Source organism: Tyto alba, unplaced genomic scaffold, assembly GCF_018691265.1.
Source record: "Tyto alba isolate M040663 unplaced genomic scaffold, T.alba_DEE_v4.0 Super-Scaffold_42, whole genome shotgun sequence".
NCBI classification, from domain to species: domain Eukaryota; kingdom Metazoa; phylum Chordata; class Aves; order Strigiformes; family Tytonidae; genus Tyto; species Tyto alba.
This window is the reverse complement of record NW_024881318.1, coordinates 38,640,035-38,666,302: the sequence shown is the minus strand read 5'-3', so window position 1 is coordinate 38,666,302 and position 26,268 is coordinate 38,640,035. Positions and strand designations below refer to the sequence as shown.

General features: G+C 41.4%; 1 protein-coding gene across 4 annotated transcripts in view; it reads left to right on the top strand.

The window, feature by feature from the left end:
- The first annotated feature begins 14,872 nt into the window (after nucleotides 1-14,872).
- The window catches only part of TTC39B (tetratricopeptide repeat domain 39B), a 71,152-nt gene continuing 59,756 nt past the window's right edge, over nucleotides 14,873-26,268 (top strand). Inside the window, exon 1 of one of the 4 annotated variants that reach the window (XM_033004226.2) lies at nucleotides 14,873-14,965. In XM_033004226.2, the coding sequence (XP_032860117.2) occupies nucleotides 14,918-14,965 (48 nt within the window). In that variant the 5' untranslated portion in view covers nucleotides 14,873-14,917. The remainder of the gene's footprint in view (nucleotides 14,966-26,268) is intronic. The other 3 variants (XM_042804881.1, XM_033004227.2, XM_033004228.2) reach the window with 3 other exon arrangements.

Genomic DNA, 26,268 nt, shown 5'->3' with positions numbered 1-26,268 from the left:
ATGCTGCCAAGCAAATTAATTTGCAAGCTGCCTCTCGAGAATAGTATATAAGCAAACCTTGAAGTCTTCAGAACAAAATACATGGTAACCTCCTTCAACATAGGCTTACCACTCCATTGCCAACAGAATAATCTCTCATCTACTAAATAAAGCCCAGTTGTTAGTGACAAGACTGATGATAATGACACACGTTTCTTATTCTGCAGGCATAATTCAGGGAGGTACACTACCATTGGAAACTGGAAGCTATTTCTCTAAACAAATCTGTCGAATGCCAGTGATGATAATTACTAGTGATTATTCACCAATTGCTAATGCGGTCTAGATTTAGACATTCCAAAATAGGGACAGCCTGGCAATTTTTCACATGAGTGCATGTTCAGGCTAAATTTTTAATATTTAGCTTCTAACAATAACTCTCGGTAAGGAAAAAGCTAGTATTCAGTAGCTGAAATCTGTACTGCCTAAGCTTCATACAGTTTTAGACTTACTTTACAGGCATATAATATTTCAACATGAAAATAAATTGAACTCTAAGAGGCAAAGGAGAAAGCATTGCCTAAAACCTGTTAAAATAAAGGATGTCAGACAAAAGACGAAATCATCTTTCAGGTAGAAGAGATTTAGACTAGGTCAAAGGAAAAAGGGAAGTTGTTCTAATTCATTTGCACCCTGGAAGCTATGCTGCATGAAATTTTTTGGAAGAAATCAGATCTTTTGTGAGACCAGATAGTGCAGCTGGAAAAAGATTACAAGTCTTCAAGCACACAGAGCATTCATTAACTGATAACACAGATGTAGCAAACTCACAGCTAACTTCAGAACAATGCCACATGTGTGAGTAAATAGATCTCTCAAACCTTTTTGAAAAAGACTGTTTAATCCTTACCTCTACAGTCCTTTCTTTAGGGGCTTCAGGCATTCATCTAAATCTTGTAAATTGAGTTTTCAATAGTTGAAAGAAATAAGCATTTACAGGGAACCTGAAATGGCAGTTCTTGTGGACCATTTGAAAACTGATTTATTTTTCTTGTGGGTTTTGTTGCTATTGTTGTGGCATTCTTTTCATGTGGAACAAATTGCTGATCTCTCTGTGTGACCAGATCAGCACTAGTGTCAATGAAAGGGAGAGAGAAGGAATGCATGAAGACAGGCACTGCAGTTTTAGATCACTATTCGGCCTCAAGAGCATAGCAAAGAATTTAAGGAGAGCATCCTCTGTGCCCCTTTTTTCACTGATCATGCAGGTAAGTTTTTTAGGTGTGAGAGAAAATTTTGATCATTTAAATGCTGGGTTGAAAAGTTGTTTCAAATTCTTACAAATGGCATTTTGCAAATTCATGTGATGCTTAAATTAATGGGATTTTCTACAACTAATACAGTTTAAGTAATATCTATTAATGTGCTAATAAACCTGCATTCTGTTAAATGGACAGTTTCAGCTGATCTGAATTCTTTGAGAATTACTGTATATAACTGGACGCTCTGATTAAGCAGAACAGTATGAAGAAGAGCATGGTTGCAGATGGTTTGTGCCCTCTGAGAATGATGCTGATTTGGTCTTTTAAATACTGTTCTCCCTGGCCGCATTAGTGTTGTCTCATCTATGGCTCCCAGCATGTCTGCTGTCCACATTCCCAGTGGCAGCGTGCCCTCTGTACAGCAGTTGGCTGAGCCTGGCTCTGTGTCACATCGGACTTCTTAACTGATGATGCTCTCCACATCCTCCTCTGAGCCATGGACCAATCCAGCAATGTAGCGTGAAGGAATGACTAAACCACCACTGTCTGGTCAACTACTTCTCTGTACTCTCCTTTGTTTCCTATTATGGAACAGAACAGCTTTGCACTGCAGAAACCTCAGGTGATGGCTCCTTGTTTTGTGTTGCCAATGCATGGGGTTACTCCTACTGAGTAAATGAACTGGTACCATCACAGCTGTCCTAGGGGTTTATGGTATGGGGACACAGGTTTAAGTACTACTGCTGCTCCCTAGGAGACAAGACTCCTTTTGGTTACTGTTAGCGACTAACACAACTGCTGTGGTTTGATTGACCCAGGGAGAGACTGGAAATAGAAGATAGTCACTGTGGTTCTCTTCACCTCTCACTCCACAGCTCCCAGGGAGAAGAATACAGAGCTATAAACCAAGACTAATCTGGAGATAAGCCCAGTGACCTTTGTAGGTTGGGCTATCTGTACACAGACCTATTATAGGCAGGTAGTGTATATATATTCTATGTAATTATATGGTCTCACAGGGTTATGCAAATACGTATGAGAGTACCAATCCTAACGACACCTTGCTGATGCAAGCAGTCTTGTTATCTCATATTATAGGACTGTGGCATGGAAAGACTTGGTAGCCAGCACAGGATCCAGTCAGTATGTATCAGGGCAGGCAGTAGAACTAGTTACTCAAGCTCCATACTAGTTTTCTAACTTATGTATTGTCCTTTGTACCCATCTATATCTTTGTATGAGGCTGCATACCAGTGCTCTATCTTATTTTCCACAATTGGTTACCTTGCACAGTGGCAAAGCAGGCATAAAATCTTGTGATCACATGCACCATGATGTTGAATTTCCTACTCCCTCTTTATAAGAAAATTTTGAAACCTAAATCTCCAGCCCTTATTTGCACTCAGTAACGAAAACATGATTAGACACACCATTCTTAAGCTTCAAATTGATGCATCTACAATGTATTTTAATTCAAAACTGTCTAATTAAAAATATTTTATTTTAAGGACTACAAATATGTGCCTTTCTGCTGAATAATCTCTGCTTCAGCAGGAAATAGGAAGCCCACAAATACATGCTTGGTTTCTCAGCATGACCTATTGTGGCTTACAGCCATCTGTGTTTACAGTAAAAGATCACCCACATGCATTAGTGTATAAATAGTACCGAAATCCAAAGTTTTGCTTTTTTTCTCTTTCACTCTTCATTTATTGCAGTCTCAGGGTGTTTCCACCTAGGCATAATTGTCTGCACAGATAGTTTTTTGAGGTCTAAGCAATCTAGCAGTTCTATGAGCTAGTGCTTCAAAGATGCCTTTGCATTATTGGTAGTTGAAAATACTATTAGATTACTGTTGTCAGTAGTAAGGGAGCATTTATTAGCTCCTCAAACCTTCCCTGATCCCCTAGCAGTGATTGCATATTCAGATAACCAGTGCATATTCAATAATAAATCAAAATGTAGACAAGAAAAAGCTAAACCCATTAATTTCTCCAATGTGTGGGTAGTGTTAGGGGCACCTCAGTTTGGAATTTGGGAATACTCCATTTCTCCATGTTAGCCGACTCTGTGCTCAGCACTGGTGAGGCCGCACCTCAAATACTGAGTTCTGTTTTGGGCCCCTCTCTGCAAAGAAGACATTGAAGTGCTGGAGTGTGTGGAGACACAAAGAAGACATTGAGGTGTGGAGAAGGGCAGCGAAGCTGATGAAGGGTCTAGAGCACAGGTCCTGTGAGAAGCAGCTGAGGGAACTGGGGGTGTTTATCCTGGAGAAAAGGAGGCTCAGGGGAGACCTTATCTCCCCCTACAGCTACCTGAAAGGAGGTGGTAGCGAGGTGGGGGTCCATCTCTTCTCCCAAGTAACAAGTGATAGGATGGGAGGAAATGGCCTCAAGTTGTGCCAGGGGAGGTTTAGATGGGATATTAGGAAAAATGTATTCACTGAAGGGTTTGTCAAGCATTGGGACAGGCTACCCAGGGAGAGGGTTGAGTCACTGTCCCTGGAGATATTTAAAAGTTGTGTAGACATGGTGCTTAGGGACATGGTTTAGTGGTGGACTTGGCAGTGCTAGGTTAACATATGGACTTGGTGATTTTACGGGTGTTTTCCAACCTTTAAGATTCTGTGATTCTATGACTTCAAACTATCAGCAGATTGTCTTTCTGACCAGTGCTGGTGCCAGGAATAGGCACAAAATTTATTTTGCAACCCAATTATGTTTCTGCTAGACTACATATGTATTTGTGACTGTGATTATGCAAAAAAAAGACTTAAAACCCAAGGTTTCCCATAAATGTCATTGGCAAAGAATGGTATTCAGATCAAAATAAGACTTGATATTTTTTAAAAGATGTTATGAAAGAGTGCACTCACATTTCAGGTAACAAACAGGAACACATTTGTGGAACATGCAAAGCACAGCTGTTCCTACCACTTCATGATCTCCAGGACAACAAAATCCTCATGTTCATATCTCTGTTCATAAAATACATGGTGCCCATATCTAACAAAAGTAAACTGGCTCAACATGAAAGGAAGTTCCATGCTTGTTGCAAAGATGAAGAAATCCCAGCATACCCTTGCATCATAGAACTGGAGGCCACTTGCAGCTTCTGAAGCAGTCCTGGGATTGTCCTACACTCCTAGTCACTGCACAACCACTCCCACAGCCAGAAGGGCGAGAATGTGAATTGCTGCTGCCAAGGAAGAAGCCAAGGCATTTAGCGCAGAGGAGCCTGAATGAAACATGGCTCTGTGACAAGTGTTTGGAAATGCATGCTATGCATGGTAGCGCCACACTTACTGCTGCCAGCCCTTCCTTCCCTACTTTTATGATGTCTTTCGTGACCTCCAGGCATTGAGTGATCTGATTTGCAAGATCAAGGGTATGGACAGCACTTCCAGTCTGTTGCCTGCTTTGCCATTATGTGGCTTCCTTAAGCTGATCATACAATGTCATTGCTCTGCTTAAGCCTTAACTATTTCTTGTCCCCTAAGTGTATTGAGAATAAAGATTTATGAACCTTATGAAATATGAGAAATGCTTAGAAAATGCCTGAAGTGCTTGGTTAAATAAAGCAAATATGACATCAATTTTGACCAGATACAATGGCACTAAATAGATAGATAGACAGACAGGACAGATAGAAGAACATGTCAGACACACTAATGTAAGCAAATTATGGCAAAGAAATCTAAGATGCTTTACAGTATTTTAGGTAAAAATAACTTGTGAAATGGAGAATGAGGAGTTGCTTATCCTACTGGCCTTCACAGGAAAATTGCCTTGCAGTTTTCACAAGTGAGAGTATTCAGGTATGTAACCCTATACACTTACTAACTCACTGTGCATTCACATCTCATGGCACCTTCTTCATACACCCACAATTTGAGGGTCAGAGCTTCACATGCTGAAGCTGAAAAGGCCCAACCCAGTATAGTTGTATGATGCTGAAGTGTTTCTCTGAATGAGCACACTGAAGATGTATGATTTTTTTAAATCTTAAAGTAAAATCAGGACTTTTAAAATGAAATTGGAACAGCTCGTACAAAACTAGAAAATATTCTAATTTTGACCTTCTTAAAACTTTTGAGAGCAGAAAGTGAAATAAGAAGTGAAATTGTTTCTTCTTATCAATGGTTATTATGTTTTTCAGTAAAAAATATTTTTAAAGCACTTTTAGTTAATCTATATAGAAGCTAGAAACAGGCAAAATATTATATTATCTATTCACTAGTTACATTCTGCTGCAACACAGAAAAACAATGTGATCTCTCCGCCTTTAAAATTTCCTTGTTCAATTAAGTTTTGTGTGTTTTTATGGAAACTGTAAATATTATGAAGATTCTGAGCTGCCTCTTAAACAATATGAGCCTTAATTTTTTGCAAAGGACCTGTTCACTTCATAACTGATAGGAATACCAAATCACCTTGCCCCCCAAAGGATCTCATACCCTGGTATGACTTGGACAAAGACATAGTCATCAGGTTTTTTGTCACAATACCCGTATGCCTCAGTCCATCTATTTTTCAGGTGAAAACTTCTTGCATATTTCTGTAAATCAAATTCAGAGCACTCAGAAAACATTTTCTTCATAGCTTGTATACAGCCTAGCAATCCCTGACTACATACTCTTCAACATGTTTGGTATTTTGTTTGTACAGGAACAGAAATTTTCTTTTTGTTATATGTGGCCAGGAATGGAAATTATTACTTGGTAGATATCTACCATTTATTTGATGTTTTGACATCTCCTGAACTTGTGTCACATAGTGCTATGGGTATTAATCAAGCCAGAATTACCTGAGAGAATTTATCTTCATTGCAAACAGAAATATCCATCTGAATTCCCAGGAGAATTTTTACTGGTTTTATGACTGGGTCAAATCAAGGCAAATGCACACCCTTAACACCGTGATTTTCTCATCAGGGTCTGCCTGTGGCCTACAGTCAGCATAAGGCTAGACAAATATTTTCACAAAGAGCATAGCTGCAGGAGAGCTTTCTACAGGATGTATTAGCTCATTTCTGTAGGAAGCCCCAAATTAGCTACAAAAAGACTGTAAGTTCACCAGATGCTTTTTCTGCAACGTCCTCCACAAATCCAGTCATCCTCAGATCCCTTTTTGAATTAGTTATCTTTGTTTCTCAGTTCTTTCAGATGGTCTGCCAATCATAGGCCAAGTGAGCTGCCACAAAGTACTATGTGAAGATTTTGATACAGAATGTGTATTTTCAACTCTAATGGAGGAACATTGGAAAACTGCTGCACACTCATTTGGCATGGAAGCATATTTGTTTGTGCACAGAATCATACTAACATGCCTACTGGGCTTTTGATTAAGAACTAGATCAGACACAAGCAGTGTGAAGTGTGGACAAGGCAAGCTTGGGTTTATCTGTAACTGTCCATGCTCTAAAATTGTTTATTAAATTTTAACTGATAAAGTAAATAAAAACATTTTAAAGAAACTGGTTATCTAAGTCTTACATTTTTAGGACTTAAATAAAATAGTGGCTTGAATGAAGTAATTAAATCATCGATACAGATAAAATTCAAGGTAAACTCTAGAAACAGAGTATTTGAAACCTACAGTACTTCCACTTAAGTTATTAATGAATGCTGTTCAGTCTAATGAATATTAGTAGGAAAGTACAACATCTTAGATTATTCTTATCATGTGTCATTCTCTTCATTGGCTAATGTGGAATTTTGAATTCAGAAGAGTTTTATTCAAAATTCAAGAGCTCTTACTAATATACTGGCTAAATGCCATAATGTACTGAACAAGGTTTTTGTCCTCAGATGAGACATCTTATCCTTTTCTCAGCTAAACGTATATGCATTTAGCTGCAAAGCACAGAGACAGCCTTTATCTTAGCAGCAAAATCTTTTCACTGAACAGAGGGACCCAGACCTGACATTACAGTAGGAGCTTCTGAACATGGCAGGCTACATGACAAGAGGAAAGAAGCACTCATATCTGTGTTTTGCAGATTCTTTGTTTTTAGTGTTGATATTACATCAGTTAAGAGGAATTAAAATACAAGTAAATTAAATAAAAGTATCCATTTTCTGCAGTGTGAATGGAAGGCCTTTGGGTACAATTCAGCAATTATAAATTGCTGTCCTATCATTAAGTCATAGGATCCTCGCTCAGAGATACAATCCTGTTTCCTTGTGGGAATAAGAACTTTGTTATATACACGTGACATTTCAGGTTTGGTTCAGGGGATTTTTTTTGGTGGGGAGGGGGAAGGGGTTGCGTTCAGGCATTTTCATTCCCTGATGACTTGGACACATAACAGCCATCTGTTCAGATGGTTCAATCCAGAACATGCTGTTTTCAGAGCAATGAAAGAATAACAAAATGAATAGACAAAAGATATAACATATTTTTCTGGCAAACATAACTTCAAAAACTTTTGTTAGTAAGGCAAAGAAAATTTCTGTAAGGTGAAGTCAGATCATTTTCCTTTGTTTTTTTCTGGTACAAATAGTGTTAATGTGAAGTGGTATGTGAAGAGAAGCACATGGAAAGTATTCAGCTACATAAATAATAACATTTCAAAGGTGCCATTGGCTCTAGTTACTAGAGGATTTACAGGTAAACTGCTCCATTACTTTAAGTTAATAAAAGTGCCACATGACAAAACACAATTCAGACTATTAACAGGACCAAAGGTTTCAGAGGGGAAAGAGAGCTAATTAAAAATTAACCCTACTAAATGTCAGCAATGCACCAACAACCTTCAGGGTTTATTTAATGAGATATTCTGCAAGAAGAGGTGATCAGCCATTCACAATATACCATGCAAACATCAAGCCTCATGCTAATATCAGGGGGAGCAATGACACATTAATGTATTTTCTAAACAAACACCATAATTTAGTGTGTCATTTTATATCTTAAAAAAATGGTGTGTTGGACGAGAACAGTTGCAGAGGTCATTTCTGATCTTTATTACTCTCTAATTCTCTGAAACTTGCACTTTGACAAGGAACACCAAAATACTTCCAGTGAAAATAAATAAGATGAAATGTAATGATAAACAGGAAGAAGCTTAGAGATAAGACTGGGAGAATACAGAGAATATCTTGCTGAAATAGCAGGAAACTGCTTAGCTGTAAAGGAGAGGTGAGAAGTGAAGAAAAATGCAAAAAGATGAGACATAGCATACCAAGATAAATGTACCATCTGCTGTAGGACAGGAAAGGGTTAATCGTCTGGCCTAAGGGAAGGAGTTATAGGTGGGGCCTCTTAAGTACCTGCTAGAAAACCTCTGGGTTGGCTGAATGAGCAGAGGAGGAAACAAACAGGAAAAAAAAAACACAGGGAAATTTTCCTTTTTTTTTTTTTTTTTTCTTTTGAAGGGGGAAAGGGAATTGAATGAAGGTCAAAGAGTGGGATAGGATGGGATATGCATGTTGAGAAGAGAGAATGCTGATCAGTAAAGGTATCACGAAGAGAAGTTGTGTAGGTGATGGGATACCTATCTGTGCTTCCAAATGTAGTGAAGTATCAGGTCTCTGGCTTTGTTGTCTGGAATCACAGAAAATGGGGTGACTTTTAATCCTCCTCAGAGATAACAAATGCTGTGGTATTTTGTTGGTTTTTTTTTTGTTCATTTTGTTTATTGCTGTTTTTTACTCTGCATGGTTTAGCAACTTCCTGATGTATCATCCTATTGAGTGACTAAATACTCTTATGTTTTGCTTGGAGATCTGTATTTCTGTGGCGTACTAGCTGTTCCCTGTTAAGGCACATTTATAATGCAGTATAAGCAACCTACTCTAACCTTGAGCCCGGCTGTACTTTCAGTAGTGGGTGGATCAGGTGACTACGTGAGGTCACTTCAAACCTGAAGTATTCTGTGACCTACTGTGGGAGACGACTTGTAGCTCTCCAAAAACAGGGACTGAGAAAGAGGTAAAGGATGTGGGGGAGTAGAGGCCCTTCGAGCCAAGATATGCCCTAACACTTGCAAATAATGAAACTATGGTCACGGGGTGAATAACGTGGAGCCTGGAGCTGACAAGGTGGCCTGGTTAGCACAGGATGCAGCTGGAAGAGGGAGTCTTGTGAAGGCAGGACAGCTCTGCTCTGGTGCACCTTATAAAGTTTCAACATGCTGATGCATGCATGTAGTGGTATCAGAAGGCTAAGGATGTGACACTTCGCTTATTACACTGTTGTGAAAAGCGGTGTGCTAGCTGTGGATAGAGCCAATCTAAATTGTGTGAGTCTAAGAATAGTTTGACTTCACCTGGAGCAGGAAAGATGTGGTATGAGTGTTTGGGGTATATGCCTGTTTCTAGGGCTAAAAAAATTAACTCGTTCTCCCTTAAGAAGGTGATAAGGAGATACACAAAACAATCCAAATATAGCCCATAAATTAGAGGTGGTACTTGTAGAAGTGTTGCTAAAAAACAGTATGCAGATAAAGTCTGTGTAGATAACACTGGTAAAAGCACTAGAGGCTGACTGGAAAGCTAGGTGCATTTATTGCATTATGCTTTCACTGAGGATCACTTATACAACCTGTCCTAGGTACACAGAGCCAAGTCACATGGTAACTGAGGTAAACCACTGTACCTTGTCCAAAGTTCATTATTGCCCTTTCTCTCGCTTTGGGGAAGAGGCAGGGCTTCCCTAAGTATAGGAAGCTTTCTTATGGATATCATTCAAGATCCTGTTTATGCTGAAATGTCTGGCAACTGCTTGATCAGCCCTCTTCTAGTCTCATGCACGCGAACTAGCAGTTCTGTATGTCTTCACCACTACAATATTTGCTACATGCTAGTATGGTGAGGGAAGGGGGTTAAGGCTGCCTGACTGAAAGGAAAGGTGGCTCTACTTCAAGATGGCTATGACTTTTAAGTACAGAAACATGATCTGGGAGTTTGAAACCACTGTGGCTCTCTAAAAGTGTCTAACAGAAGGTGAAATTCTAAGTAATTAAATAAAAATACTGCATTGATATATTTGTCAACAAAATAATGCCTAGGTTCTTCACTTCCAAATAAAGTTCTTGCGAGGTCTAACAAACAGGATTTAGATGAAGCAGCTTATTGAGGGTAGAAAACATTCACTCCTAACTGTAACAACCCCGTCCTTTAAGCTTAATTTGATGTCCATATCTGTAGTCTCTGTAGTACATGAATACTCTATGCCATAGTACTGCCTCCATGCATGCCAAAAGCTGTCCTGGAGAGGCTGCTTTCTTTTACATCTTTCATCAAATGTCTCTGTTGCTGTGCTTGGTTCAGTTCCTTATGCCCTTTTGTTGGGGACAGAGACTAGAGAACCTATGTTGAGGACACTGACTTTCCTTTTTTTAGTGACTTTAACTGTTGCTTTTACTTGAATCGGTGGGCTGCTCTGTGGTTTGCTAAGCTATCCTTCCAGCTGGATGTGGGAAAACAGGTGCTGGGACCAAGAGTTAATATTCCTTCTAGAGACTAAGGTAAAACCTGAGAGTTTTTGCAGGGCTGGAGAATGGCAAAAGACCATGTGTGTGTGCAGGAAGGGGGCACCTGACAAGAAAATAATCTTATAATCAGTATTAGCCTTCTCATACAACTACATATGTTTTAACTCTAAAGGGGTTACTGCAGTTGCTATAGTAATCTCTGAAATACCGTTTGTGAGCCACAGACTGGCTCAGCTTGCGTGAGGAAACAATATTTTGATACTGGTTCCTCTCAATAAGAGGCATTGCTTCATCTTAATTGGCAAAATTAGTGCTGGCTAAAAAAAAACATAATTGCCTGGAGGTTAAGCATGGCTGTTATAATCCCTAAGGAAATACACCCTCATCAATTTTTCTCTCCTGGCTGTCACATCTTGCTTTTGTTACAGTTGTTTTTTTTTTTTTTGTGAATTAGTATCTCAGCTAAGTTACTGCATTTTTTTTTTTTTTTAGCTCAGTGCAGCAGTAAGAAATTTCAGTCTCTTGATCTTGAAAAGTATTCCTCAAACGTGCTGATTCTTTCAGCAAATCTTTCACAGCGTATTTATGTGGGTAGATTCACATGCAGTTTGTACTGGTCAGAGTACTCATTGTGCTAATAGGTAGTTTACGAAACAGAACTTCTGGAACTAGGTGGGACTTGGTTTCTGTCTTGCTCACTTGCCCCACCTCCATCAGGGAATTTGCTAATTGTTTAATGATTGTTATCTCCAGTCCTTCTGTTTGGGTGACTGATACAGTGTAACCCTACTGGAGAGTAGCTGCAGGAATGCTAAGGCAACTTCCTAGGCTTCTTTTACAGCAGGCCTATTCTCAAGGACTGTTTTCTAGTCCTCAGGAGAACTAGATCAATACCAAGTGTTCATACTGAAATTGATTTTATTCTTCTATATTATCTGATTGCTAGGGGCAGAATATGACTTTTCATCCTTGCCAGATCTGTATGTGATTACAGAAGCTCAAAAAAGTATTTATTTTTCCTCATTATCCCATAAATTCTTATAATGAGGCAATTTCCCAGTGAGTAGCTATACTGTAGAAGGAAACGCTAGCAGAGCTATCAAATATCCAGGTACTGTTAACACAGCAGTGTGCAGGTGATGGCTCTGCAGATAGGAGAAAATGTAGGCAGGCTTTTCCTAGGTGGGAATTCTATGTAGCTATGCCAGCCAGAGGGGAATGGATTCTCAAGGTCTTGTCTCCTCTGTCAGATCTCAGTAAAATCCTTTCAACATGTCCATTGGAATGCTCTCTGAATGCTCCCTGAGAGATTAGTAATCGGCAGATAATCTTTCTAATTCCTGCTGCAAAGATACCTACATTCAAATGGATAGAAACTAGAGCTGGCTGGGAACTGCAGAAGGCTTCTCAGAGGATTAAGACCTATTAATTCTTGTCCATATTCCTTCAGAAGTTGTGGTTTTTGTTTTGTCTAGTTTTTTACAGATGGAAAACTGTAGGAGGAGGCTTATCTTTAGTGCTTAAATTTGAAGGGAGAAGGGGAAGAGTGATTAAACGGATTAAAGCCAATCAGGGGAGTGGTTTTGAGATGCCATTTTGACTATTATTACAATGACTTAAATGGGCAGCATGCCCTGGCAGCCTGTCAAAGACCAAGCAAAACTCAGCAGTGCTCTGTCATTCACAGTGCTTGCACTCAGACTTCAGTAGCAATTTTCATGCCTTAGCTACCTTGGTCAGGAGTGATATGATGTATTTATCTCTACCATGATTATTTTAATATGCATCTTTGTTCTGACTAGAGAAAGGTCACTGATAGATATAGCCTTAAATGTGCCAAAAGAGCGTGAGCTAAAGGACTTGGTAGGGAGGGAATACAACAATATAAATGAAACCTATTGGGAGTTAATCACGATCAAGTGGTGTTGAATTAGACCGTGGTCTTGAGCTTGCTGAGTATATTAAATGAACCTCTGACTCATGCAGTTATGTATCCTACATATAGAGTAACTACTTGTGACTACAAACTCTGCACATTGGTGTAATTGCCCCAAACTAACTCAAAAAGTGCTGGTGCTATAGTCCATTAACATTTTAAAGAAGAATGTAAGGGATCAGGCTAAGTTTTTATTCTCTGTAGCTAGAACTGGCAATGCGTAACTGTCTAGGTGTGTGGCTCCTACCAAATGGTGTAACTGGTTCTCATCTTTAAGGACCATGTTTCTAGAACTTGGAGACCTTATGTGTTAGCTATCCTACTCATATGCTATATAGCCCATAGTACTCTGTTGTAGAATAATACTGTTTAAAAACTGGTTTTGAAATGGAGGTAGTCTACTGCTTTAAGCAAAATGACATCTCAAAGGGATTGCCTTTGGAGCTGAAAACCAGAAAGGGAGTCATGTCTTCAACAGAGGGTGATAATTTGTATAATTCTCATGAGCAGTATAAAATTCTGCTGTAACTTAAGTTTCAGGTGGAGCTGTGTGGGCAGACATGACTGTGCTGTGAGTCAAATACAATGCATGTATGAACCTGTCTACTGAATTTGCACTACTTGTATGTTTCATGATCAGTCCTGGAGAAGTGCCTTAATATCACTGGGGTATCTTCCAACAAGTTGCCAGTGAAGAAGTATACTCAAGTGCAATAAGATTATGGGAGACCAGTGTGTCTGCAACATCTTAAATGAGAAGAGTGCAATCTTGCAGGACAGATGAACATACTCAAGTTAGGTTCCCCTCCCCCTTTTACTTAGCTTGGATGGGTAAAAATAGCAGAGCAGACACAGCAGTACAGTCTACGTGAGACTAATGGGGACACTTAAGTTGCTAGCCTAGACTGAAAGCCAGTACTTCTGCCTCTTCTTAGATTGAAGGACTTTGCTTATCTCTAGACTTGAATTCCAAAACTCGCAAAAAAGCTCTTGTGTACCTCATGGAAACTCACATAAATGTACCTCCTGGTTAGCTGAATCTGTTCAGTTCTCTTCCACTTTTCGTCCATCTGTGTTCTCATCAAAGCTCGTGTATCAAATCTACATGCATTTTTTAACAGGGGCTGTGACAGACCAGCAAGCTGTAGGAAGTGGAGATGGGTGTCACGCTTCCTACTTTTTTATAGAACCTGACCGCAGCTGGCAGAATAGGAAAAAGAGGAAACTGGTAGATTTTTAGCAAAGACTACTATGATACTGTGAACTAAGAACAGGATATGGCAGGGTGGGGGCAGCTAACTGTCCTTCTCAGAGAGCTGGCTGCTTCTCAAACTTTCTTCTCAAGTAGCACCCAGCATTGGCAGATCTTCTTCGCCCTTGATCACCTTCTCAAATATTTCATGAAGAATGCGCAGCTTTCCAGATGTCAACCCATTTGAAACAACGCTTCGATAATGGGACCTTAGCCCCCCACCTCTTTTTTTGGGGTCCAATGCTCACCAGATGTTCCCCTTCTTTTAGATGTTTCTTCCAATCTTGATCTTCTTCCCTTTTCTTAACCGGACTCTTATTAAGAATCCTTCTTTTGTCAGTTATCTGCTTCGCTGTCTTGAGCGGCAATTCCTCCGCAATCAGCTCACTGATGCATCCATTCCCTTCATGCTGCTTCTCCAGCCTTGCTGCCAGCTTCCCCCGGCCTTCGGGCAGCAAACGCCGGGGGCAAGACCGGCAACGCCGGGCGGCCGGCGCTCAGGCAGCGCGGCCCGCGGGCCCTGCCGACGAGCTCCGAAGCCAGGGCAGCCGCGCAGCCCGCGCTCCTCGTCCCCCGCGGCAGCCGGAGGGGCGCGGCGCGCCGCGCAGGGACGCCGGTGCGGCGGGAAGCGGCGCTGCGCGTTGGCCGGGGCGGCAGGAAGGAGCACGGCCTGGCAGAGGAAGGCGGGAGGCCTCGGCATGACTTTGGGACGACGCTCCGGTTGCCCCGAAGGCTGAGCCGGGCAACAGCATCCTCCGGCCGGTGCCGGGCCGCGCTCTGCCCCGCGGGCCGTGAGGCAGGGCCACCGGCGGCGGGCGGGAAGCGCCGAGGGGCGCCCGGGTCGCGGCCGGCCGGGCGCGGCCTGATATGCAAACAAGGGGGCGGGGCCACCGGAGTTGTGGGGCGGCCGGGCCGGGGAGGTGTGTGGGGGGGGTGGGTGAGCGGGGGCGGGGCGGGGCGGGGCCGGGCCGGGCCGCGCCGCCCGCCCGACTGAGGGGAGCGGGACGGGGCGCGGCGGCCGCAGTCATCCCGGCGCGGCGGAGCGGGAACATGGCGAGCGTAGGGAACGGCACAGAGGAGAGCGGCGGCGGCGAGGAGGTAATGGGGAGGAGGCGCGAGAGGGCTCTGGCGTGCGGGCAGCGGTCGGTCGTCCCCTGCCGGCGCGGCGGCGGGGGGAGGCGTGGGCGGGGGTCCGGCTCCACCGGCATCCCGGTCGCCCACCTGCTCCGCGCCGGGGCCGGGCAGGCGGCCAGCCGGGCAGCCGCCCTCTCCCGGGGCAGGCCCGGCCGCCGGCGGGGCGAGGAGCCGCCGGGAGTTTGAGGAAGTTGTTCTGGCAGCGCGGCCGCGGGCAGCCCCTTCCCGCACACCCCGAGTACCCGCCTCTGGCTTTTTTTTTTTTCTTTTTTTTTTTTTTTTTTTTTTTTTTTCCCCCTTTAACCCCAGCTCCGAGTCGCGCTGCTGCGTGAGTTTCCCGCGCCGTCCCTCCGACGGGTCGGCGGCTGGGGGGGGCGCGACACGACCCCCGCCCCCCCGCGCATCTCCCGCGCATCTCTCTTCCTTCCCCGCGCAGCGCAGGTGCGCGGGCAGCACCGCTCCTGCTGCGCGGCTGGAAGTTCGGCGCAGCTGCGCCGCCGGGTTTTGCTGGGCGGCGGAGCAGCGGGTCGCACGGAGAGCGCGGCTGCTCGGGTGCTGGGGGAGCGGGGTGCTTGCCGCGTGGCTCCCGTGTGCGTGGGGTCTCCCATGGGCGGGGTGGGAAGAAGTTTCTGTGTCTGCGAAGTGAAATCGGGCAGAACTGTAGTTGAGGGCTGCAGTTTATACTTGCCCTGTTGTTTTGTTAAAGGTCCTTTAAACAGCCCAAACACAAATCTCTTAAAATCGTCACCTGAACTTTCTGAGATTATCCTCTCGGTCCAGAAAAGTGCAATAGCAGAATTTGTTGACAGCACCTCTCAGCAGGCTGGTGGTAGTAAGTGATCTCCTAGACTAGCTTTGAGAACGGTACTGCAAAACTGAGGCAGTTTTAGCTGGAGGGTGCTTTTAAAGGCAGTGGATCGCAGTCCTGGCATAGCACATGTGGGAATAGTGACTTGATTTCTGACTGTACAGTCTGAAATGAACGATTTTAGCGTTGTGTACATTCAGCAGCTTCTTCAAAAGATTTGTAAGGCATGCCTGCGGCCAAACTTTGCTGAATAAAACTTATGAATCATATGATTGCATAATAGTTGTTGTTCTGTTTTGTTTTTTTAAAATAAAAACCTTGTTAGCATGAATTTTGAGAACAGGCATGTAACCAGTGCCCTGTTTCTGGGGTGAGACTGTCATACAACAGAGCAATCGATGTATATCTGTACGTAGGACTTGATAAACTGTGTAGTTCTCTTGAAGCCTCATGTTTTGTATTTGGCAGTTGAAGCTGTTCTTAGAAGAGATGGTAAAAACCAGCTTGTTATTTTTCTTGTTTGGAAGATGGGATATATGCTAGTCTGAATTTCAGAGCATGCTATAAAAGTTGCTACTTCCTAAGGTTATAGTGTGGAGACATAATGTGAAGAGGATGTGGAATGCTTAAATCTTATTGTATACTGGAGTGAATCACTGCAAAATCGTAGTGTGATCTCTATGGAGTGGGGGTTTGTTTCTGATATAAGGAGTAGTACCAGTGAGAACAAGTTATTAACAAACTCTTGCTGCCCTTAGTAAGCATGTAGTTGAAATTCACAATTGTTGAAACAGGTATTTAGCAACTTAGTTGTAGCCCAGCTGCCTGGTGTGAACAATAAGGAAGAATATTCTTCACCGATTTTGCTGTTAAGTGTCAATGCTTTTTTAGAAGAAAATGAAGCTGCCATGCAAACAAATGGAAAGGTAGGCATAAAAAGCACCTGGAAGAAGCTTTATTTGAGCAATAGTCTGCAAAAAGTGCAAAGCTTTCTCTAGATGAGCTTGAAAGACCTCATTTTTTTTTGCAGCGACTTGTGCATGATTCTCTTGAGTCTGAAACAGACTGGAGTTGGTAATGGAAGGGAGTGCTTGGATTTTTCCTGATGCGATACCAGAGTTCAGGAAGCAAGGACAGATTGTGGCTTGATCTTGAGGAAAGTTACTGCTTCTGTAACAGAAGTTGTCTGGGCCACTGCAGGCTGCCTTTGCCTGCAGGTTCACTGCAGTTTCTTTACTGATAAGCTGGATGTGATTCCAGCACTTCATGTAAAAGATAGTTGTTTTTAAATATCTTAGCTTTTTTTTTTTTTTTCCCCCTAAAGTGTTTGGTTATGATGTTGGAGAATGTTACTGTTAGCTTAGTTTTTAAAAGCTGCATGCATCTAAATAATGTTTACATGGAACATGGCAGATGGGAGCTCTGCTTCCTGATTTAAGTGTACATGATTAGTATTATATGAACATAGCTTTTAACAAATAATTTTGCTTTGCAGGGGCTTGAGAATACTTTTTCATCCTTGAAACTTTGAAGAAGGATATGTTAAGCTAAACCTTGAAGTTGTTTCCTATTTAACAGGACACTGGTCATCAAAAGCCCTGCTTCTAAAGTCAAAGTTTAAGGTAGCAGGTAGCTGCCCCCCTGCTGCAGTCCCTGATGAATAAAACTTATAGTTTTTCCTGTGTTTCTTGCAGATCAAGGAAGTGCCAGATACCATGTTTATCTATATTTATTATTTTTGCTGATTTATGCCTCATTGTCCTGCAGCTGTGGCTTTCCAGTAGTCATGGCAAGGAAGTAGTATGGAGTGTAAATAAGTCTTGTTTTTTTTTCTCCCAGCTAATGCAAGTGTAGTAGCCCAGTGTTTTTTACAAAAAAAACACCAACAGGAATATGAGACCTCAGCCTAGGAGGCTGTATTAATGAGATAGTGTTATGCGTATGCTCATCTGGGAAAATACATGGTTATTAAACTCAGGATTTTCTTGTGCCATGTTGCTACCTGGGTGTTAAGGGATTGTGGTCATTCTCTACTAGGGAGCAGTTTCCTGGATGCTGTGTGATCAGAGTGAAAGTGCCCACCTGTGGTGTGACCAGTTGTGAGCTCAGAACGTGGTACACTGTCCGTTTGTAAACCACGATATGACACTGAATTCACCTACTAAAAGTACTCATACTAGTATTCTTTTGGAACAGGTTGCAAATCTAGGACAGATATGCTTAACTTTAAGGGCAAAATAGCACTTACAGCTACTGCAGAGTCTAAGCAAAACTTTAAGCCTTCTCCCTGTCCCTGCTCACTGTCTAAAGATTACTTAAAATAGTGGGCCAGATCTGCTTCCCATTAACTTCACTCTATGCTGCCCTGGTGTTTCAAAGTCTTAAAGCCAGCTTAATTGGTTACTTGGGGGTTCACTATCCATTAAAAAAACCCCTGCAAACCCAACCTTGGCCTTTGTGCATGTAAGGGTTGTGACCAGTCAGAAAGTGTGATCAAGAAGTATTTATTTGCTAAAAAAAATGCCTCCTTTGGCCACGGTCAACCAGACTAAGGATTATACGCAGATCTGAAAGTAATTTGGTGTCCTTGCTATGCTTAACTTTAAGGCTTGTCTGAAGGACAGCTTGGGCAATTCAGCAAATGTGTGTCTCAGCTCTAAACTAACCTATTAAGGAAACTTCGGGTAATGAAGGTCTGATGATGCATCCTATACTCTCTTGAACTGCCCAAGAAGGGACAAAGGCTATACAGGCTGGCTTTATCAGCCTGGACAGTTTATCTTCAGAGATAATTTCAAAATGAAACCAGCATTGTCTTTAACTCAAAAGCTGGCTAGTACTGGTTAAGTACTCTGTTTAAGTACTCAAGATTTTCATCCACTGCCACAGCACCTGCTGCACTCATGATCAAAGAGCTTGCTAGTGGTATGCTTCTTTATATCAGTAGCTTAATATTATAATGTACTTTAGAATAAATTATAGAACCATGCAGCACTGGTCATTCTCTCTCCCTAGAATAAACATGAGATTCTTTACCAGTTTTGTTTGGTAATTCCAGCCTGGAAAAAGAGTCTCAGTGGTGAGAAATGGTGGTAGTTGAACTCCCTCAGAGACTCTGTGAAGCTGGAAACAAGCCATTGTGGTGCCTTTTTCACCTTAAAAAGTGAAAAATATGTTTGGAATATGGAGTTGGGAAGGGGTAGTGAGGGCACTTCCTCTCATGAAGGATGATTGTTTTTCAAACATCCTAATCTGATTTGTATGTTTTTGTCTCTTTGAGAAATAGGTCTTGCTCAACTGAAGAATGTGAAATTTGAACTTCTTTTGTCAGCTTATTGCAAAGGCTTGTGCTTTGTCACATAGCTCATCTGTTTTTCCTGTTCCTATTTTGGCTTCTCCTACTGTCAGAGCACATCTACATCTAAGATGAGGGGCAAGCTATTCCAGCAGCACAGATAAGAATAGAACCAGGGGAAAACTAAGCATGACTAATAATTTCTTCTTTACTAAATAAAATCAGGTTGTTGTCTTTGTTCTGAGGTTATTTCAAATAAAACTTTGTTTTACTTGTGGGTGTACCTGTTGAGAGGTGTTATTTTTCTGTGTGACCACCTACTCAATTTAAGGATGTCTACTCCAGTTTTATATTACCCATGTTGTTCTGAGATGGCTAATTTTTATTGTTCACATTTTTCCATTTCTTCTTTGACTTCCTAGAGCTTGCTTCATTCATCCATTGAGCCCCTTCATTGACTGATCAATTTTGAAAGCCAGCTAGATAAGACTTAAGCCACACTTTTTTTTTTTATTGTTTTCCTGGAAGGGAAAAGGAAGTGTACGTAACGTGTTCTAATTAAACTTTCTTATTTAATGTTCACTTTGGTTAATCAGTGTGCTGTTTCTCCTCAGTAAGTGATAAAATATACAGGGGGGATATGGGAAAAGGTAGAAAGAACTGTGAAAAGAACCAGATGCCTCTTAGGGAGGCAGAGCTGACAGATAAACTTCTGGGAGAGCTAAGTACATGTGAAGTGAATTTGTTTATCTGTTATAATTTGCCTTTACTTCTTTTTTCTTTGTTTTTTTTTTTTTTTGGGGGGGGTGGGGGAGGTGTGAGGTGGTCATACTTTGTATATAGATGGAAAAAAAAAGTAGAAAGGGTCATCTTTTTTTCTTAAGGTTTTGGGGTTTCTTTGTATACTGAACTGCTGCTATCCTGTTGTGGAAAGCAGCTTCTAACATCTTTTAATGAAACCTCTACTTTGAGCAGTGGCAGTTACTGTCCTTACAGGTACAGCTGTTTTGGTAATAGTTAAAAGCTTGCCATCCACTATATGGAAAGACAGTTCTACTTCCTACATAAGCTTAAAGCGGGATAGGTTGCTTCTTGTAGTTCCAGTGAATCTGTGTGTTAATTATGACTGTATTGTGGAAGCCCATTTGGTTCTGCAAATGTATGTTCTTCTTTTTGTTGACATTTTGGTGCCAGTATGCTTGGAAAAACCTCTAGACCTGATGGGCTTGTTCAAACTGCTGGAGGTCAATGACTTGGTTTAGATAAATGTTCTGCTGGGCCCCTCTCTTGACAAAGAGGTTTCATGTTGAAAGAGAAAAGAACTTAATTGCTTCTTGGCAGACCACGTTACATAGCAGCATGGATTAGGATGGCTCAATGTATGAGTAGGTGATAAGCGTGTATGATCTTATGCCTCCTGTCTTAAGTAAGTCTCTGATAACATACCTAACTAAAAGGACTTGCAGTAACAAGGAAAGTTTCAAATAAGTAATGGGGCTTTCTCTTCCTTTGTGGCATCAGCACAGAAGGTAGGGGTAAAATCATAGTTGCTGGCAACAGGCTGGCAGGAATAGAGCTTGACAGACAACATCCATCTGGTGGGCAGTGATTTTCACACATGCTGTTTCTTCTGAATCAACAGAAACAATATTATACTTGAGGGAGCAGAAATGGTGGATCACTGCTTTCATTTTGAGAAGAGAGCAAAACTGTGGAACTGAAGACCTGAGAACTGGCTTTCAGAGGTGGCTCTTTGCTGCTGTTGTGTGTTCTGTTTGGAGCCTGGACATGCCCAAGACCCTTGTGCCATAGGTGGTCGGGTGTCTGCTTAGATAGTCAAAAATGTGAGAATTTTTATGCGAGTGCTTAAAATTTATTCTTCTGATTTTCTAAGCCCTCTCAGGTTTAAAAAATGTTTCAGTTAAGTCAACAGTAAGTAAATATCACAGACCTGTGGATTTATGCCCAAACACGAGGTGCTAAAACCAAGATTTTCTTACCAAGCAAGTGAAGACTTACCTGTCCTCTTATTCTGGACTAAGGAAGCAATGCTGTTACGGCATAGTAAGGCAAGATAATCTAATATCTCAGACCTTAGTACCAGTGATATTTTTTGTTATGATGCAGTGAGTGTATCATGTTTTCATTCCACTTTTCTTATGCATTCACTGTGCAAGAGTAATAAAATAAACTGCAAGTCAGTGTTTGGGTGTGCAGCACTGCTTTGATTTCTTATCATCCCTGGGAGCCAGCAGCACTCATACTCTTGCTCTCCAGAAATCCTCTTACTGGAGGATGTACAAGGACAGTCTGTCACCAAAACGGAGAGGAGGCTTGGAGGAAACATGTTTTTGAAGACAGCAATTTCTGTGTCTGGCACCTATTGGCAGTACTGGTTGTTCTAGTAATATTTGGCTGTAACTAGTAGTAGGTAGCCAGAGGAAAGAAGCAATACTTCTATTAGCTTTTGTTGAGGGCAGTGTGGTTATAAAGATAGAATATGTCACACTGGCTTTTATCTTCACCAGCAAATAATGGAATAAGAAGATGTTTTACCTAGGTTCTCTACCTTAGGCCTGTTGATACCGAATCCAGTGAGGCAGCTAGCTAAACTTGTTCTCTATATCATGTGGGTTTTGTGTTTTTGTGGGTGTGGTTTTTTTTTTTTTTTGGTTTGTTTTTCTTTTTTTTTTTGTTTTGTTTTGTTTTGTTTGTTTGTTTTTCTTTTCTGCAAACTAAGTCAGTTTCCAGGCCTGGAGCATATTACTTTTTTTTTCATTTAATATTTTAATTTTTTTGAGAAGCATGAGTAGTAATTCAGTGTTAAATGATTACTCTAAGATCCTGTGACAAAACCAGAGCTTGCTGCTGAAAATTCTGCGGAGATGTAGAATTACCAGTTGGGGCTTTGGTAAATAGGCAAGCTTACTCAGACCTTCAAGGTTCTTGTAGCTCATCTGGCTAGAAGATGCTGAAGAAACCCATCAAAAACGGAAGTATTCCACGTTCTCTACAAAACTTTCTGACTTTAATTTGAGGAGATAATAATTTGTCATGAAAACAGTTACAGATAATGACTTTGAAAAGAGTCATAATATGTGATGTGAAGCTTAAGTGCTTCTTCATTTTAATAAACTGTAGCATAACTGAATATGATATACAGTTTGTTAGGGCCTTCCCAGTAAAAAAAAATATTTTGGAAAGTAATCCTATTAACTTCACCTGAGGGAGAATGGATGGGGGGGAAATGTTTAAGCTGTTTTAATCTAATTATTGTGTTATTATATCCTTACATCTTTATCATATATTAATCATGTTAACTATTACGTTCTTTGTCAACGGAAGTGTGAAAAGCATAAGAACTAAACTTTGGGTACAAAGCAGTTTAGCTAAATTTAAGTATGTGACTTGGATTGGAGGAAGAATGTTAAGGTAAGACACAGTGACTTAAACACAGTATTAAAGAATATCTAAGTCTGTGCCTTGTCCAGATGGAGAATCCTAGCACGCAAAACATGTGCAACTATGGAAAATCCAGTTAAACATATCTGCCTGTCTTCTGCTACTTGACACTACTGAAGTAGCTGGCTCTGTTAAGCTATGTTCTACTGAGCTTAAGCAAAGTCTTTTTAAAACCTTGGGAAAGAGATTCAGCAGCAGCCCAATGTCTGTGTCTTTTAATGTAATTTGGATTAAAGAGCTATGTATGGCTATAGCTCCCTCTATCAGTGGAAAATACGGGGTAGCTTGTGGCAAGTCACTTCTAGAAGATGGAATGGTTAGTCTGACACTTTGCCAGAGTGCTGTGACTTCTGCTAAATGTGAACTATGTGAATTCAAGTCATGCTGAATAGAAGGGATGGCACAAGCTGTGTAGTTAAATTTCAGAGTGAACATACTACTAAGTGAACACCAAGGGAATGTTAAGATCCAAGTAAAAAAAAAATATCATGGTATGCTGTTTGGAAGTCCATTTCGCTTATTTGAATGGTGGGATTTTTATCTTCCATTTGAGTCAGTTAAGTGGTATTTTCAGAGTGGAAGTGCAATGTAAATGCAAGTTGTCCCAGCTTTGCACTTTTTTGTAAGCTGGAAACAGAGTATGGAGCCATGCCAATGTCACAAATAAGTTCCCAGGAAGGAGGATCCTACTGGAAGTCATGCTCTGTATTTATTCTCCTCTTCTGCAGTTTAGAGTTCCACCATGGAGGACTCCTAACCGCTTTCTGAATTAGTGCTTGTTGTGAGTTTGTACATTGGAGTAGTCAAAAAGTAAGCTTGCAGCTTTATGTAGCAAAGTACCTGAGTGAGAGGGGGGATGTTTGTGTTGATAAGGGAAAGTAGGCAAGTAGTTACAGGAGAGACTGTACAGCTCTGTGTTCCTGGTGCCTCCTTTTGGGGGTTTCATGCTGAATCAGCTAAGTAGTTCAGCTTGTAGGCGTGTCATCAAAGGTAACTGCACTGGCACAACTGAAGAAGTAGTAAAAAAAAAAAAGCATGGGCACAAGGACTGGAGATTGGATAGCAGGAAAAGGCTTATGTGCTTTCTCTGAATGGTTTGAGTTGCAACCATGCAAAGTAGTTTATGTGGTGCGTTTTAGCTAGTTTCTCTACAAAAAAACAGCCCCCCCTTGGCCACTGGGGCTTGTGCAGGGAAGGGGACTGACTTGACATCCCTGAAACAGCTGACTTTTCCACTGTTGTTAACATGTTGGCTTGGGTTTGTTTTGTTGTTTTTGTTTTTTAATTTTTATTTTATTTTTTAAATGCACATAACTTTCCTGCTGTGTGTTACTATGTGGAAGTCCTCTGCTGTTAAAAGGATGGATGGAGTGCAAGAAGGGGAAGCTGAGGTTACAGCTTTTGATGGCAACCCAGGATACAGGCTTGCCTTCACAGTTGTCTCTGAAGCACGTTCCTCTTGTCCTTGACAGAAGTCAAACACAAGGTTTTGTGTTTGGTCTCTTGTGTTTGTTGTAGCTTTGGTCTGTGCTGTTGAGGCAACAGAGCATGCAGTTTTATGCTGGGGGCGTAAACTTTGTGTGCGTTTTGCATCTGTGTAGATCATACCTTACAGCGGCAGTTGGTCTCTTCAGACTGCCTACCTGAGTTCTGGGAACAACTGAATTTGTTTTAATAGTTTCAGAAAAGGACCTTAATAGTATCTTTCCTACTTTGAAACCTTACCCTTTGGTAATTTTTTTGTGCATGGTCTGAATAAGTAATTAAGTAACTTCTCAACCAATTATTAGTTCTATTAATTGCCACAAATTAATAGAAGTTTTATAGTATATAATGACTGTGGGTTATAGTGAAAATGGATATGGAGACCAGCAATGGGCAGAGATCAGTTGTGACATAAATAGTTCCCTGGCAGCCTGGAATAATTATCTGGCTGATACTTCTCCTTCCGTAGCTAAAAGAAGTACTCCATGCCTTGCATAACAGGTTCAGCTTTTCTGTTTTTGTGTCTCAGGGTGCTGACAGGACGAAGTGGTGTGCAGAGGTTCATTGCTTTAGATTGAACTGTGTGGTCATGTGGGATTTCCTTTTGCACAGCGTGAGTTACAACGGCCGGTTCACCAGACACTTGCTCCGTGTGGGTTTGGTGTGAAGGAACTATTGCTCTGATTGCCCGTGAGTATGCAATGCAGAGGGCCAAAAGAGGGTTATAACCCTCAGAAGGAGCAGGGAGGATTCGTGCATGAGCCACTGCCTAAAGGCATTGCCATACTCTAACCTTACATTTGTGCTAAAGTGACCCTTTGGGCAGAGGTAGTGACGAATCTGGTAACAACCCAACCGTGTATTTACTCTGTCCTTGTTATTTCACTCGAGCCAGAAGTTCCAAAGGCTATAAATTCCTTATGACATCAGTAAGCTGTGTGGGGAGTGTGCATGTGGTGGGGGTGAACTGCACCTTTCTGGCAAGCTTCAGTGCATAAGTAAAGTTTACAACTTCTGTAGGGGGAAATGCATGCTGCTTTCAGCGTACCTGAGAAGTCTATTTGGTGTCGCTCTTCTGGATCCTGCAGCTGTCCTGCAATGCATGAGGAAATACCACGCTCTGCTTGGGGATAGACTGGATGAAGAATTAAAGTAGGGGGAGTCTTGACTGAAGAAGGAAATCCATAGACGCTTGACACATTAAGAAAACTTAAGGGGGACATTGATAGGTTGACTCTTACTCTATGCTAATGAAATTTGAAGGCATGTGATACTTGCAGGTTTTTTTTTTTTTTTTTTGTAAGGGTTATCGTCATAACTTCAGATGAGAATGTGTTCTGTTTGTGCTTGCCTGTACATTGTCTAGGAGGAACTAACACTTCAGTTTACTGCATCATTAAGTCAAGATCTGATTCTGCTTAGTGTAATTTAATGTGACACTTGGTCTGAATATGATAGGTGTCTCTCTTTCTGGTGGAAAGACAACAAACTCTCTAGAACACATGTATAAATCATCTAATAATTAGTTAATTTTAAACTAGTAATGTAATTAAGTTGTTGTGTCCTTAAGAGGATGCTTTTCTGTTAATGAAAAAAATCTGATTGTTTCTAGGAGAGGTGGAAGGTGGCTTGTGTCTGTCTTGCACTGGGGGAACAAGCTGTGCTCTGCACAAAAGTTACTGCTTTAAACCTGTATTACAGACACTTCTAGCTGTAGGTAATTGTGGCTTCTAAAGCTCTGCTGTTTTGTTGTTGGAGTACTGCTGGTGACTTTGGAAGATATCCAGAGACTTTCAAGTTCTGTAATGAGAACAACATTATTGTAAATAGGGTTGTTGGAGATATTGCAACAAGACCTTTTAAAGGAAATGAATCAGTTAAGAAAAATAACTTAAATTGCTTTTCACTGTAGAACTAAATAGAACTTTGTAGTGCTAAATATGCAGCAAGTGCTGTTGCATTCTGTACAAATAAGTAACCAGATTTGTAGTCAAGATGGCATTTAGCCTGAGGTAGACGGGGAGAGTTTAATACCCAAGATGCTCATATAAATGTCCCTTTCATTTTTTTTTTTTTTTTTGGATTAGTTGCAGGCAAAGCTGACAATAAATCATCTTTAATATGAGGTAAACATGTTTGGTTCCCCAGCTTGGGGTCAGCTCTGAAAAATACTCATATCAGCAGTTCCAACTGGTGCCTCATTAATGAGACTTACTT